Source organism: Ambystoma mexicanum, chromosome 1p (assembly GCF_040938575.1).
Source record: "Ambystoma mexicanum isolate Mex_15411 chromosome 1p, UKY_AmexF1_1, whole genome shotgun sequence".
NCBI lineage: Eukaryota > Metazoa > Chordata > Amphibia > Caudata > Ambystomatidae > Ambystoma > Ambystoma mexicanum.
The window spans coordinates 605,466,893-605,482,351 of record NC_090921.1 but is presented as its reverse complement, the minus strand read 5'-3'; the positions used below and the strand labels follow the sequence as shown (position 1 = coordinate 605,482,351).

The 15,459-nt window shown below is 51.6% G+C and overlaps 1 protein-coding gene across 7 annotated transcripts in view; it reads right to left on the bottom strand.

Annotated features, from left to right (window-relative positions):
- Nucleotides 1-15,459, bottom strand: part of RANBP3 (RAN binding protein 3) — a 1,483,781-nt gene that overhangs the window by 243,834 nt on the left and 1,224,488 nt on the right. For all 7 annotated transcript variants that reach the window (XR_011303967.1, XM_069649581.1, XM_069649583.1 and 4 more), the window contains one exon: nt 12,802-12,944. Coding sequence is in view for 6 of the 7 variants with exons in the window: in XM_069649581.1 (XP_069505682.1) it covers nt 12,802-12,944 (143 nt within the window). In the remaining variant the exon portion in view is untranslated. The remainder of the gene's footprint in view (nt 1-12,801; nt 12,945-15,459) is intronic.

Below are 15,459 nucleotides of genomic sequence, written 5' to 3'. Positions count from 1 at the left end.
AGTTCACTGGGTGGAAAAAGCAATCTGAGGGACCTCGACGCGTGAGGGATTTTGGTTACACTACATGTCACGTTAGGGATAGTGTTACAGGCACACCCATGTCGACGTCCCCTTTCGATTCTGGAAAGACGAGATGCAGTTACCACTGGATGTCAGACTACAGCATGTGATTCTAATCAGATTAACAAGCATCAGAAAAATTGGATAGGCCCCCGGTCCCTCAGGTTAATCTAACTGTGTGGCTGAGGTCCATGATAATGACGTTACTGAAATTGGCTCAGATAACTCGACTAGCCCTCTTACCAATCCGCAAAAAAGGGTTTTGGTAGGGACGCCAATAACTTTATGGAAGGAATTCCTTGAGGACTGCCATTGAGAATAAGCCCGGCCAGCAGGAGGGTAATTTGTACTGATTGGTGGCTGGGAGTCCAGTTCAAGGAAAAAGGGTTGCGCCCTGTGTGACTGAGGTCACGCCAATTTTGGCTCAGCAAGGGCTCCAGGTAGCTAATGCTCAACAACTCCCTTGCGCCAAAATGTAGTGGGGAGGGAGTCTCACCAGAATCTGAAGAACGGTACCAGTGCTGAGGGGGTTGGGACCCCAGGAGAGCACATACATTTCCCTCAGGGGGGTTTTGAAATCTTAGCCACCTTGGGAGAAGATATGGTCATTAATCTTAGCGGGCACGGATTACGGGCGGGGAAGTTGCCCCGCCCTCCTGGGGGGTGGGGGAGGGCAGATCTTGATACTGTTAGAGAGGGTCACACATTGCAGATAGGATGTGAAGGCTGTAAGGAACAAGTTACTTACCTGTAACTGTTGTTCTCCAGCATGGATTCACATGCTCATGAATATTCCCCGTTGTCAGGCCGGGAATCCTCGGTAAAGAAAAAAATCTGTATCAGTTTCGTTTCTGATCTGTCTTTCTCAGTAGCAACCAATGACTGGTCTCTGGGTCATACTGTCCCCAGCCAATGACTTCCCTCTCCCTAAGCCCCGCCTCTGGCAGCCATCTTCAGATTTGGTTGCATGCAAGTGGCAGTATGACCAAGTGAAGAGCCGTAGAGGGGTAGGAGGGAGGGTTTGCATGTGAATCCATGCCAGACCCATGCTGGAGAACAACAGTTACAGGTAAGTTACTTGTTCCTTCTCCAGCATGGGGTCTGGCATGGATTCACATGCTCATGAATATAAGAGTGATTCTAAGCAGATTAACAAACATCAGAAATAAGAATACATAGCAGTACACACATGCGCAACCAACGGATGGTGGAAAAAAGGCTCAACATTAAGTATTACATCAAAACTCAACATTAAGCAGTTCTTACCTCCTCACCAGGCTCACCTTAGGCGAACAGGTTGCCTAGCACCTCTTGGCCGACCCTGGACTCCTCCCTGGAATCCCGGTCGACGCAGTAGAATCTCGTGAAGGTGTGCGTCGACCTCCACGTAGCAGCCCTGCAGATGTCCAGCAGGGGTACACCAGACAAGAACGCCGTGGTAGCAGAGATCGCTCTGGTCGAATGGGCTCCGACGGCCAGGCAACGGTCGGTTTGCCAACCGATGACAGTGCGTGATGCAGCCGGAGAGCCATCTGGAAATGGAAGCCTTCGAGAGAGCCTTCCCTTGGTTTACAGGTCCAAAGTTCACAAAAAGCTGTGATGTCTTCTGAAAACTCTTCGTGCGGTCCACGTAGAACTTCAGCGCTCTAGCCACATCCAGCGAGTGCAAAGTCCTCTCGGCCGGTGAGGAAGGCGACGGGAAGAAAACAGGTAACACCAAGGGCTCATTGAGGTGGAAGTCCGACAGCACCTTGGGCATGAAAGAGGAGTGTGTCCTCAGCACCACCCTTTAGTCGTGAAAAGTCAAGCATGGAGGCTTGCAGGATAGGGGCCTGGATCTCTCCCACTCGCCGTGCAGAGGTGATGGCCACAAGAAACGCAGTCTTCCACGACAGGAATTTCAACGGTGCCGAATGCAGGGGCTCGAATGGCGCCCCCATGAGCCTGGTCAGCACCGCGAAGAGTACCCACGCCGGGGCAGGGGCCTTCACAGGCGGGAATGATTGGAACAGTCCCTTCATAAATTCCTTCACCAGGCGATGAGACCACAAGGACGCCTGTCCTGTGGTACTGGTGCATCGGGAGATCGCAGCCAGATGTATCTTGATGGAGGTGTGAGCCAGTCCAGCCTTGGCCAGCAACAGTAGGTACGGCAGCACTTGAGGGGCCATAATCCGTAGAGGGTTAATCTTCTGTGCACGGCACCAGACAGAGAACCTCTTCCACTTATGTCTGTAGCACTTGAGAGTTGAGTACGCCCTGGCTTTTGAAAGGACCACTCTGCAGTCAGCCGGGATATCGTACCCTCCAAACTCTAGTGCTGCGGGAGCCAGGCCTGCAAGTTCAGCGACTCCGGGTCGTGATGAAGTATGGCGCCTCCTTCTCTGGAGAGAAGATCCGCGTCCGTTGGCAGCTTGACTGGTGGGGACGCTGACAAGTCCAGAAGGTCCGGGAACCAGATCTGCCTCAGCCACGCCGGTGCGACTAGGATCATCCTGCATCGGGACCTCTTGAGCTGGTTGACTAGTCGGAGCAGCAACGGCAATGGAGGGAACGCATATAGGAACAGGCCGTCAAAGGGGAACGAGAAAGCATCGCCCATGCTCCTCGGCTGGGGAAACCTGCTGGCGAACCTCTGGCACTTGGAGTTCGTCGCCATCGCAAACAGGTCGATCTGTGGTTTTCCCCATCGTTGGAAGAGTCGATCCACTTGATCTTGACGTAGTTCCCACTCGTGGCACGAACACAGCTCCCCGCTGAGTGAGTCGGAGATGGTGTTCTTTATCCCTGCCAGATGAAAAGGCACCAGAAACATCCCTTGGGTGACGGCCCAATGCCACAGATCCTGGGCTTCCTTGGAGAGGGCTGGGGATCTGGTTCCTCCCCGTTTCCAGATGTAGAACATCGTGGTGTTGTTGTCAGTGAAGTTTCTCACCACCTTGCCCTTGAGGGACGGGAGAAAGGACCTGAGGTCCCAGAACACTGCACAGAGGCTCCAGGATGTTGATGTGGCGCGTTTTCTTCTCCGGGTGCCAAAGGCCTCTTGCGTGAAGTTCTCCGGTGTGCGCTCCCCACCCTTCCAGGGAGGCATCCGTCGTCACCGTTATCTGGTGGGATGGGGTCTGAAAGTCTGTGCCCGTCATCAGATGAGCGCGGGTGCCCCACCACCAGATCGCTTGTCGGAAGGTCTCGTCGAGCGGGATCCTGTCCTCGAAGCTGCCATCGCTTGGATCCAGCGGGAGGCGAGGAACTCTTGCAGAGGGCGCATCCGAAGCCTGCACAGGCGCATAAGATATATGCAGGAGGACATCATCCCGAGGAGGGACTTGATGGACCTCGCCCTGGCCACGTCCGTGGCCAGCAGACGCTGCACCTTGCCCAGGATGGCCTTCGTCCTTTCCTCCGACGGCAAGGCCAGAAGGCGCCACTGTGTCGAGCTTGGCTCCCAGAAACAGTGCGACTTGCGACGGGACCAGGTGGGATTTGGGAAAGTTGATGGAGAATCCCAGGTCCGTGAGCAGCTGGACGGTCTTTGCTGTGTGATCCACGGCGAGCTCCCTTGTCCTTGCTCGGATGAGCCAGTCATCCAGGTAGGGGTAGAAGTGGATCCCCTGCAGGCGCAGCCGCGCTGCCACCGGTGCGAGGCACTTGGTGAACACCCTGGGCGCCGACTTCAATCCGAATGGGAGGGCCTTGAACTGGTAGTGCCATCCTTGGACCACGAACCTGAGAAACTTTCGGTGTCCTTTCAGAATGGGGATGTGGAAGTACGCATCCTCCAAATCCAACGACGACAGGAAATCGCCCTCCTCCAGCTGTCCCAGCACGTGCTGGAGGGTGACCATCCGGAACTTCTGTGCCTTGATGTACTTGTTCAGTCGTCGCAGGTCCCGGATTGGGGCGCCATCCTCCGGTCTTCTTTTTCACTAGGAAGTGCCTCGAGTATACTCGTAGCCCCAGAGCCTCTTCGGGACGAGGTCAATGGCACCTTTTTTGAGCAACGCCCTTACCTCCAATAGCAGGTAAGGGACGTGATTTTCCTTCCTGACCACGGGTGGAATGCGGGGGCACTTTTTTAGAAATTCGAGGGCGTGCCCCTGGGCCAGGGCATCCAGCACCCAACGGTCGGTGGAGATGGACTCCCACACGCTGAAGAACTTCACCAGCCGGCCTCCCACTGGGGTGCTTCGGTGGGGGCCAAACACCGCTGCTTGGTTAAATGTTGCTTGGAGGATGCCTTGCCGCCTTGGCCTCCCTGGCGACGACAGCGGGGCCCACCCGACTTGCCTCATCCTCTATAGGCTTCCTGTGACGAGGAGCAGGCCGCTTGGCGGTACGTAGAGGAGCCACCGCCGAATCCCTTGGAGGCACCCTGCTTGCCTCCGGTGCTCCGAAAGGACGGCCTTTGTTGCCGGAGAACGCCTAGGGTCCTAGCTGTCTCCGTGTCCGCTGTTAGGCAGAAACCTGTGCAGTTCCCTTTGGGAACACTGAGACTACAGGTGTTAGCATTAAACCCACTTGGTAGCAGTCTGTTCCACCCAGATTTACCTGGTAGCTGTGGCTGAGCAGTCAGACTTCCCTCAAGAAGAGTTAGGAAGTATGCAAAGTATACACAATAGGTACTCAGACACAATAGCACAAGCAAACACTGACCAGAGCTTTGGTATCAAAGTATATAATTATTTATTTAAAAACACACAGTTTGAAACACCCCAGCACTCTTATTGTAAAACACTCTAAACACAGTTACTATTATAATATATACAACCCTTATCCTTATCAGACAAGTCTTAGTTAACACCACGTATTTCCAGACAGAGGTGAGCGCTTAACTATAGATGGCACTCCAATAAGTTCATGAAGAAGGGAGGGAAAAAGACAGAATATGTGAAGATACACCGATTTAGGAACACTTTTAGCAAGGCAGAAGAGCAAAAGTCACTTGTGAGCCAAAGTCCATAGGCTGGGCCCACTCTTAGAGAGAGCAGAGCACAAATGCGCCCAAGATCACAGTTACACTAGACTTCGAAAGTCTTGCAGAGAGTTCAAAAGGAGTTTAGAGAGGCTCAGAAAAGTTTAGCCAGGGTGTCCCAGGCTAACCCAGGTTCGAAAGCCGTGGGCTAAATCTACCCCGTACAGTCGGTGGCAAGGGAGGCCAGGCGGAACACAGTACCTTAAGTGGGAAGGATCCTCCAGCGGTGGCAGTTGTTCCTGGCAGCGGGTGCAAGTCTTGGCGTCGTCCAGGGGAAGAGAAGATCTCGACTTGGAGGAAAGATGAAGGTCGTTGCACTGCCAGGGAAGAAACCAGCCGCAGAGTTTTCCGGTTAAAAAGTATTACCCTTTATTTCGCGGTCGTGGTAAAACGTGGTATTCCGGTTGCCGGGGTGCTTGGCACAGGCAAGGCGGCCACGAGATGCGTTGGGAAGGCGAAAAGACGGTGAAACTGGTTATCCCCACCAGTTAAAGGAAGAAGACTCTCCGGCGGGTGATCTCCTCTGTCGTTGGGAAAAGTGGTGAGACAGTCCAGCAGGGCTCCACCGGTGGTGTCGTCGTGGCAGGTCGGCTCAGCTTCTCCCTCGTCGGATTCTTAGGTCCTGTGGCGACTTCTGAAGTTCCAGTCCCCAAAGCCCTGCTTTTATGCAGAAAACCCCCATTCACTCAGCCTAGCTGTCACTCAAACATGCTAAGTGGTGAGCTGGCTGGCTCACCACTTGGGCTAATCAGGACGGAGTGCGACTTGAGTTGCTTAGGCAACTCAGTCCAGGGTGCCTAAATCCCCCTCCACCCCTCCTAAGTACCCCAGACAGAGTGGCACCACTTTGGAGGGCTTCTGTGGAGAAGCCCGCCAAAAAGTGGAACAAAGGGCTTGACTTGGGTTGGAGTCACAGAAGAGAACACAAACGCCATTTTAGAACCGAGTTTTGGCAAAAAATACCAACCGGAGAATTAATAAATAAATAAATAAACCGGCGGTATGTTCGAGGCTATCGTAATTAAATAAATAAATATAGTAGCCGCGAACAATGGGAAAATCCCATAGAGAAATATTCGCAGTTGAATATAAAAAGTAGTATCCACTGCCACCAGCCAAAACTCGATCAGGGGGGACGGAGACATGCCCCCTCCACTAACAGAACCCGGGGCAATCGAATAGCCCCAGCCAGTACGTCCACAATATGATGGTTTGTACTGGTTCTGTTCAGAATTCAAGACTAGTAAAGTCAAAGGTGACTTTACATGCCCTGGGAGACAGTAGTCAGTCCCAGGGTATGGAGTCTATACTGGGGGGTCACTATGACACCCCTGTGTTACTGCACTGAGGGTGCTGTGTAACACACATCACAAAATTACATGAAGCCCTATGGAGTAAAAGATCCCATAGCCCATTAAACACATCCAGAGTCAAAGGAACACACTCAAATCATGTCCAAGAGTGAGGGTAGAAGAGTCTCACTCTTGGTTGAAAAAAAAAATAAACCCCAAAAATCCAGCAAAGCTGCTGGGGGACTCACTAGGTTAGGAAATTCAGCCTAAACAGAGAATTGTCCCTAACATCCGCCTTGATGGCTTGGAGGGACTCATCCACCATTTTCCCAAACCGGTTGTTCCCGTCGAACGGCATGTCCAAAACCTTGGCTTGTACATCCTGGCAGAAATCCGTCACCTTGAGCCAACCTCGTCGTCTAAGGCAAACACTGTTGCCTAGCTGGCGGAAACCGGTGTCGGCAATGTCCGTTGCCACCGTAATGGCGTGGTCCGACGCCACTTCGCCTTCTTGCAAGATCTCCAGGGCCTCGGCCCTCTTGTCATCCGGTAGGAAGACCAACAGGGGGGCGATCTTGTACCATAACTCCCAGTCGTAGCGGGCCACGATCGCGAGGGCATTTGCCGCCGATGAGATAACTCATCGTCCCATTGCGTCCAGCTTCTTCCCTTCGCCGTCAGGCGGAGAAGTTGACGTTGAGGCCCATGCCCCTCCCGCTTTCTTCTTGGCTGCCGCTGAGACAACCGAGTCAGGGGTCGGTTGTGCCCTAAGGCACAAAGGTGCTGCGTCTGGGACCCGGTACTACTTCTCATACCAATCCCTCTTGGCAGGCGTCGTAGACTGGTTCTTGAGAAGGGTGAGACCCTCGTCCCAGATGTCATCCAGCAGAGGCACGGCGAGGACTGACTTCCTCTTGGCCTCGTGCCGTTGGTAAAGGAAACCTTCCTTCCTTCTCTTCGGGCAAAGCTGAAAAAGCTTGGATGCCCTGGCGATCATTGCATGGAAAGATCCAATCTCGTCGGACGGGGAGGCCCGGGCTGGCGATGGGAGCTCCGTCCCGTCGTCACCGCCGTCATTGTCGGTACCCGTCGTGGCCGTGTCCGTTCCCTTGTCATCCCCAGGGACGGGGGACGTGGGTAAAGGCCGAGCAGGCCGCGAGGGCTGAGAAGGCGGGGCTGGATGGATCAGTCTTCTCTTGTTCAGGGGGCTTCCCGCCGGGCCCGCCCCTGGTTCCTCCGTCGAGCCTAGTTCCGGATCCTTCGTCGGTGGTAAGGGCAATCTCGTCATCTCCGAACATAAGGATTGTAGTGCCAACAAAATGGCCGCCGAGTTATCCTGCGGCTCCAGAAGCGACGGGCGCGATGGGTGACTAGGATCCTCGCTGGTGACACCGTCACTCTCGTCGTCACCCTCGTCGGGATCCCTCCCGTGGGGACGGGCCTCGTCGACGCCCTCGTCGAGACCCTCTAAGACTTCTATCAGCTCCTGCTTGGATGCTGTGTCTGTGTCCACAATAGCCACCGCCCCCCCCCCCCTCTTTTTCCACCAGGGTCATTTCGATGGGTCTGAAAGAGGCCTCCCTCCGTGGAGGCAGGGAGACTCTGGGCCCCGAGGTCACCTCCACCTGTTCGGCGCTCCCAGTGCCCGCGGACTCGCAGTGCTTTGCCTTCTGTTGGGCCCCCGTCGCCGGGGTGCCCTCACAGGACTTAGAAGACCGCTCGGACTTCTTCTTCTCACCTGACGGACTCCTTCCTTCCAGCCAGTTGGAGAGACGAAGGTGTCGGTCCCTGATGGTCCGTTCCGACAGGTTGCTGCAAAACGCACAGTCCTTCTCCACGTGCGTTTTGTCCTCATGAAGGCAGTAGAGACATTTCGAATGGTCGTCCTCCTTGAACACATTCTGTAGCTGGCATCCAGGGCAAACCCTGAACAGCTTTCCGGGAGTCGAGCTTCCTTTCTCCTGGGCTATGTTTGGGTAGGCCGCAGAAACTTCTGGAATCCCCCAAGAAGCGTAACTCGACGAAATCTTCACCCTTAAAGGGCGTAGAAAAAAATCCGACACGGATACCCGTTAATCGGATGTAGAGACGGTGGAGCTTGAGGCTCTATTTGACTGAAAAATGAGAAATTCTCTTTGAAAAAGTGCGAAAACGCAGCAAAAGCTCGAGAGCTAAACACGAGGACTCCCAACACTTGGGCGTGCGGTAAAAATCTGAAGATAGCTGACAGAGGCGGGTCTTAGGCAGAGGGCAGTCATTGGCTGGGGGCAGTATGACCCAGAGACCAGTGATTTGTTACTACTGAGAAAGACCGATCAGAAACAAAACTGATACTGATTTTTTCTTTACCGAGGATTCCCGGCCTGACGACGGGAATATTCATGAGCATGTGAATCCATGCCAGACTCCATACTGGAGAAGCATGCTTTTAAATTCCTGGAACTTATGCGGGTAGATAATACTGAGCTCAAGTGTGATATCCGTAGGCTTACTAAATTGGTGGACGATTTGATGCTACGGACCCCTAATTCTATGGGGGTGTCTAAGGAAAAGGGGGTAGGTGGGGGGGGGGGGGGGGGGGGGGAGTTCAGGAGGAGATGTGTCCATCAATACCTTCAATCAACCCTGCACTACCAGTAGTTGCGGCTTCAATCGCCTCCCCCTGTATGCCACTATCCCAGAGTCTGGGAGGCAGGGGAGGGGACTGGGCCTGTTGATATGTTGTGCACCTACCATCAGGATACTGGAGTGGTACAGCTAGACTGCTTTTATCTCATGAATGTCTCTAAAAACCACGATTGCAGGCAGGAGCGGGGTGATAGCCTGATGAATAAAGTTAGCCACTGGCTGAGGCACAGGAGGGGGTGCCCATCAGTGATTTGGTCTCATGCGAGAGGCTATTGGGACCACAGGACACGGATGCTATTAAAGTGAGGGTGAAGGATCCTGATCTCACAAAGGGCCTTCTTGAAATGGAGAAGCGGGGCTTACGCCGACCCACCTACAGATTTCCATTAAAATGACTCTGCCTGAGTGGCATCAGTCTCCACCCCAGGGGGTTCCAGGCGCCAAACAGAGTATCTCCAGAGGCATCGAAAGATGCAGGTTTGTTAGGGTGCCTTGTGCTAACGCTGTCGGGATCCAAGAACTTTTAGTCCATATCAGTGAAAACCAGTGGTTGGGCTACAGTACCTGAAGTTCTGGGCACCCCGTGTAGGGTTGGATTCCTACTCTCTGCTCCCACTCGTGATCTAGTTGGTTCGGTGATCCGTACAAATCCATCCCATTGCGTGGCAGATAGCTTTACATTAGTGCCAGGGGTGTGGGTCCTGTCATGGAACATAACTGGTGTCGATAAGCACCTTATTGACAAAGACAGGGGCACATTTATTAGAGATTTTGAGGTTCTCTCACTCCAGGAAACCTGGGCCCTAGAACCGACACATTTGCAGGGTTATGTAACCTTTATCCCAGCGTCTAAGTGAGCAAGGGGGCATCTGTGTGGGGGGATTAGTGACTTGGGTAACTACAACCCTATTTAAATAAGTAACAGTGATTGATATGCACCCGCCTGATGTCTTGGCGCTGAACATAAGACTGCGGGACGACACTTCTGTGTTGTTTGTTAATTTCTATAACAGCGGTGCCCCAGGAAAGGGGAAGGGGGATGGGTTGCAATGGTAGAAAGGTTCACAAACATCATGACCTGCAGGGTGTGTCACCCTGGCCTCCCAAAAACTTTCATCACTGTGGACCTTAATGCTCAGATCGAGCCGATGAGGGTCTTGGAAAAGCCATGACAGAGGAAGATAGCCGCCACCCCCCGCAAATACCACTCCCCCGAGGAGGCAGCACAAATATGTGGAAGAAATGTCAATTTTATTAGCCTCGGTCAATCTTTGGGCGTGGGGACTGGCCTGCCGCCCCCCACCTGTGATAATGACTGGATCTCTAGTAAAATTGATTACATGTTTGTTAATCGCGGGCTCCCTATTTGACCAAACTATACAATGATGTGTTGGCTAGCATGCAGGACCCAGGGTTTTGGACTTCAGCTGAAATTGTCCCAATACATAAAAAAGGGGCACAGGATGATCCTACTAATTTCAGACCAATTTCCCTGTTAGATGCCGGGGGAAGACGTTTGCCCGGGCACTCTTATTCGCCCTCGATGACTAGGTCCTGAACAACAGAGTAAGAGACCACTGCCAGGCAGGGTTTTGTGAGGGCTCGAGTACCATCGATCAAAGCCTCCGGCTCCGATAGGTCTGTGAGAAATACTCTGTACTCAGAAAGACAAATGTTAATGCAGTGTTCATTGACCTACGAACTGCCTTTGACACTGTATCCCAAGCGCATCTCTGGAAGATGCTAGAAGAGTTTGGCATTCCTGCTGCTTTGCTCTCAGCAATCCACAGCCTTTATACAGGGAACTCTGCGGTGGTCCGTTCGGGCGCTGATGGAAATACCTCCCGCAGGATTGGTATCCAGAAGGGAGTCCAACAGGGATGCCTGCTGGCACCCAAGCTGTTCTGTATTTATATGGCTGCTCAGACTGACGCCCTTTCTCTATCAAGTGAGAAGTTCCCTGCACTGTTTGCAGACGAGGCAGTACTTGTCTCCCTAACACCTGCCAGGGCCAGCAAACAATTGGAGATCTTTGTGGATTTGAGGAACGAGCCCTCCATCAGCAAAACCAAGGCCATGATTTTCAATGCCAACCGCAGGAAGAAGCAGAAGCCCCCAATTCTCTCTTTGGAGGAAGGCACGATTGAGCACATCCAGTCGTACGATTATTTAGGTCTGAGAGTCATGGTGTCATGTCGCTGGAATATGCAGGTTGAGAGGCTAAGTTAACGTTGATAAGGTACAGTGGTGCCCTTGCTAGATTCACTAATGAGCAGGGGAATGGAGCAGTACAGGTCTCGTTGGAGGCTTATAAAGCACAAGCCCGTCAGACAGCATTGTACGGGGAAGAAATCTGGGTTCATGCAGAGGCCCAGCCCCTTGCAGTGGCGGAGACCGGCTAGAAGGGTTTGAGAAGATCTGCAAATTGCGCCTGGTGCTCTACTGGGCCTGTTATTGGTCAAATAATCACATGCGCAAATATAAAGAGGTGGTTATGGATGTGCTGTCCCAGGAAGGGAGCCACTCTTTGCACTGGGTTGCCCAGGTATCCAGTTAAAAAGTCGAAAACATTTGGTCGAATGCAGAAATGTCGAAAAAAAAATTGAATGTTTTTTTTTAATTTGTATGTTTTTTTGGGGCTTAGCTAGTAGAAATAAATTGCAAATAAAAGAAAAAAACGGGGGGGTTGGAGGGAAACCCTCCCATTAAACAAAAAAAAAAGAATCCACATTCAAATTTTTTTTGTAGACTTCTTTTTCGACATTTTTGCATTCGAGATATTCACTATAAACAGGTTTCCCATGTGAAAAGCTATTTGGGTCACCTGGGCTTAGGGGAATATTGGTCTAACCCCACCATAATAATATCAACATTCAGGGAAGTGATTAAGAGCACAGCGGGGGCTATGGCCCCACGTGATATCCTGGCGAAATTCAGGGTCTCAGAGCAACTGGCCCGCTATCTTGCCATTAAGGATAGGGTCGGCTGCGAAGAGTACCTGATCATGCCACCTCTATGTGGGAAAGGGCTGGGTACTTACAGCTCCATATTGGAGTTCTACCCACAGCCGCACTTTTACATCGATGGAACAATGCCTTTCCCGCAACATGTATTCTTTGCGGTGAGGTGGATGAAACTGTACAAAATGATCTATTTTTTTGTCCAGTGACTAAGCCCTTGAGGAAGTGTTTTCTGAAGACCTTGTTTCTAAATTGCACCTGCAGGACACTGAGCAAAGCTATGGCTAAGTGTTTGGACACTGCAGATGCACTGGCTGTCGCTGCTACCTGCAAACATCTGAGCTGGCCAGGAAAAATCCATTTGAGAAAGGCCAAGGTATTTGCCCTACGTAATGTTTTTGAGGAACCTATTTGTTCTTAAGCTGATTTTATCTGGTAGCCGATGAATTGGCTCTCGAGTGTAAGTTACTAATGTTCCAAGTGTTTATGATGTTGCTGTACTTATTGTGTACTGCTTTTACGACTGTCGAAATAAAGCTAAAACCGGATTGCATTGGTTACAGGGTATGGCGCTTCGATATATATACTGGCACTTCAATATATATACTGGCTTCAAGTCATGTCCAGCGTGTGGTGCATAGAGGTTTAGAGCTGAGCCACACTGCTCGCCCTGGTGGCAGAACATTTTCCGAAGACCAGCTGTGCTGCAGATAGGATATCGCAGATGAGGAATCTGTGGGAGGAAGGAATCCATTACAAGTGGTATTATGAGCACAGCGATTGAATAGGTAGAAAAGACTTGCATTTACAGGGTGCATGTTCCCCACATGCCAAGCCGAACATCTGCAGGGACTTGGCTATGTTTTACCAACAAAGACATTTTTCTTACCGATAGCAGGAAAACCTTTACTCCCTGGTCCTCTGTGTCCATAGCGGTTATTCGTATGCTCTTCTCACTTGCTTTATCAATCTGCATCTGAGCCCAGAGTTTAGTGTTGAGAATTAATCTCAGACTTCCCTGCGTCCGCATCACTACCCAAAAAATAAATTAATACAAATTTTAAAAAAAGATAAGTCAACATTAGGCCAATTCCATAATGTTCAAAAATAAAATGTTTAAGGACAAACAAGTTAACACCATGACATTCCCATGTCGACCCAAGGTTTCCAAAATAGGGGGAAATAGCATAATGAGGGGCTAATGACAAAACATGTTTAAATGAATGTGCAATTGCAATCTACTCCTGAATTATACATTGCTAAAAAGACATGTGTTCTGCAACTTTGTTTATGATATGGCATGTAAAACGTGCCTATATACAAGTGTTTCAAGGCGCGACGAGGCAAGGGACGGGGAACAAAGGGAAGACAGAGACAGCGATCTTACTAGGCCAGATGACATTGAAATCGCACAAATGCAGGGGAGGATGGTGGGGTAGGGGAAAAGGGAGGTGGCAGTGCAGTACATGGGATAAAACAATAAAAAGTGTGGCCAGCTGGTGGCAAGTGCAAGGGTAAGGGTAGGTGCAGACAGCAAGTGTCCAAATTGCTGGTAGGTGGACTGTAGGGTTACAGATACAGATCCAAGTGCGAGGGTTGCCAGTGCAGGTGTGCAACTGGCGAGAAGGGAACCTGGGCCCGAGATCAGAGGGTAGCCAGGTGACGAGTGCAGTTTCAGTTTCAGCCAGGAATTCAGCAGGAGAGAGGAAGAGAGAAGGCAGAAGCAGAGATGAAAGTCTTGAGGTGCTTCTGGAACCAGAGAAGGTTCTTCACAAGTTTCGAAGAGGCAGGGAGGCTGTTCCAGAGGGAGGCCCCAGCCGAAGAAAGATCTACCACCAACTTGTTGCTTGGAGAAGCAACTGTCCCTGAGAGAGTTGGAGGTATTTAGGCCCTAGGCCCCAGATGGCCTAGTGGACAATGCAGAAGGTTTTGAACTTAATCCTTGCAGCCACTGGGAGCCAGTACATAGATTTCAGTGCTGGAGGGATACAATCCCTGGGCTTGAGGCCAAGGACAAGTCTTGCAGTCCGGTTCTGGATGAGTTGCAGAGGGCGGAGAGTAGAAGCAGGCAGATTTAGAAAGAGGCTGTTGCAGTAGTACAGCCTAGAGAGAACCAGAGTTCTGGAGAGTGTGAGCTTCTGGGGGAAGGGGAGGAAAGGAAGAATACCTCTGAGGAGGTGCAGTTGGTAGTGTGACTTCTTAGAGACGTCAGAGATGAGGAGAGAATGAGAGTGTGGAGGCTAAGGTGACCCAAGGTTTTTAGCCTCAAAGGTGGGAGCAGGAAGAAGGCCAACGGAGGCCGGACAGAGTGACAGGAAAGGAGGGAGCAGGTGTGCCGATGAGGAGAATCTCTGTCTTACTGGCATTAAAGCAGAGATGGTTGGCGAAACACCATGGATAGCAGGCAGACAGTCACAGATGAGAGAAGGAGAAGAGGTGGCAGAAGGGAGCCTGAAAACGAGATGTGTCATCCGCATAGCACTGAAAGTTGGGGTAGAGAGCGGCAATGCAGTGGGCAAGAGGTACCAGGTATTGGTTGAACAGCCAGGGAGAGAGGTTAGACCTCAGGGGAACACCATAGGTAGAGATAGAGGAGAGGAAGGAACCTAATTGGACCTGGGAGGGTCGATCGGAGAGGAAAAAGGTCAGCCAGGCCAGGGCCTGATCAGTGATACCCAGGTTATCACAAAGCTGTTGAGCAGGATGGCATGGTTGACCGTGTAAAAGGCAGAAGAGAGATTAAGTAAGACGGGGACACAGGGGGTATTAGAATCGAGGTTGGAGAGCAGGTCTTCACTGATGTTCAGGAGAGCAGTTTCCATGCTTCTGGCTGCTCTGAAGCCTGGTCATGGACACCCAACAGATTCAGTATGAAGATTAAGCTGTGAGATGGCTAGCTTTGCCAGGAGTTTGCCTAGGAAAGGAGTGATGGAGATCGGGCGACAGTTAGCCGGGCAGGAGGGGTTGGCTGAGGGTTTCTTGAGAATTGAGTGCACAAGAGAGTGCTTCAGGGGGGACAGGAAGGCTCCAGTGGAGAAGTGGTTGCAGAAGTCAGACAGGGAAAGAGCAAGGGTGTCAATGTGGACCTTGATGCTTTTGGAAGCACAAGGGAGAAGCTGTTTTGACAAGACTTTCATAGATCTGACTTGTCTAGAAACCTCATTGGGGGAGAACGGAGGCAAGGCAGAGAAGGCTGGAGGGGAGGGGACCATAAGGGGGCCAGAGGCAGAGTCAGAGCAGAGAGTAGAGGGAGGAGGGGGAGAGTAAGAGAGAGAGAGAGGACAGGATGTCCTGAGTTTTAGAGATAAAATGAGAAGCCATGGTCGTGCAGAGGGCCTGGGAGGGGACAGAGCCTGATCCTTGCAGATTTAAAAAAGTTCAGCCGAGTTGTTAGATGCCGCAGAGACGCAGGCTTTGTGTTCGGGAGAATTCTCAGAAATCTGCTAATTCCATCCACCTTAGAGACCCCCAGCAACTTCGCTGGATTTTGAGGACTTGATGGAGAGAGCAAGACCCTTTTTTCCCCCACTCTCTCATGTATTTTAAT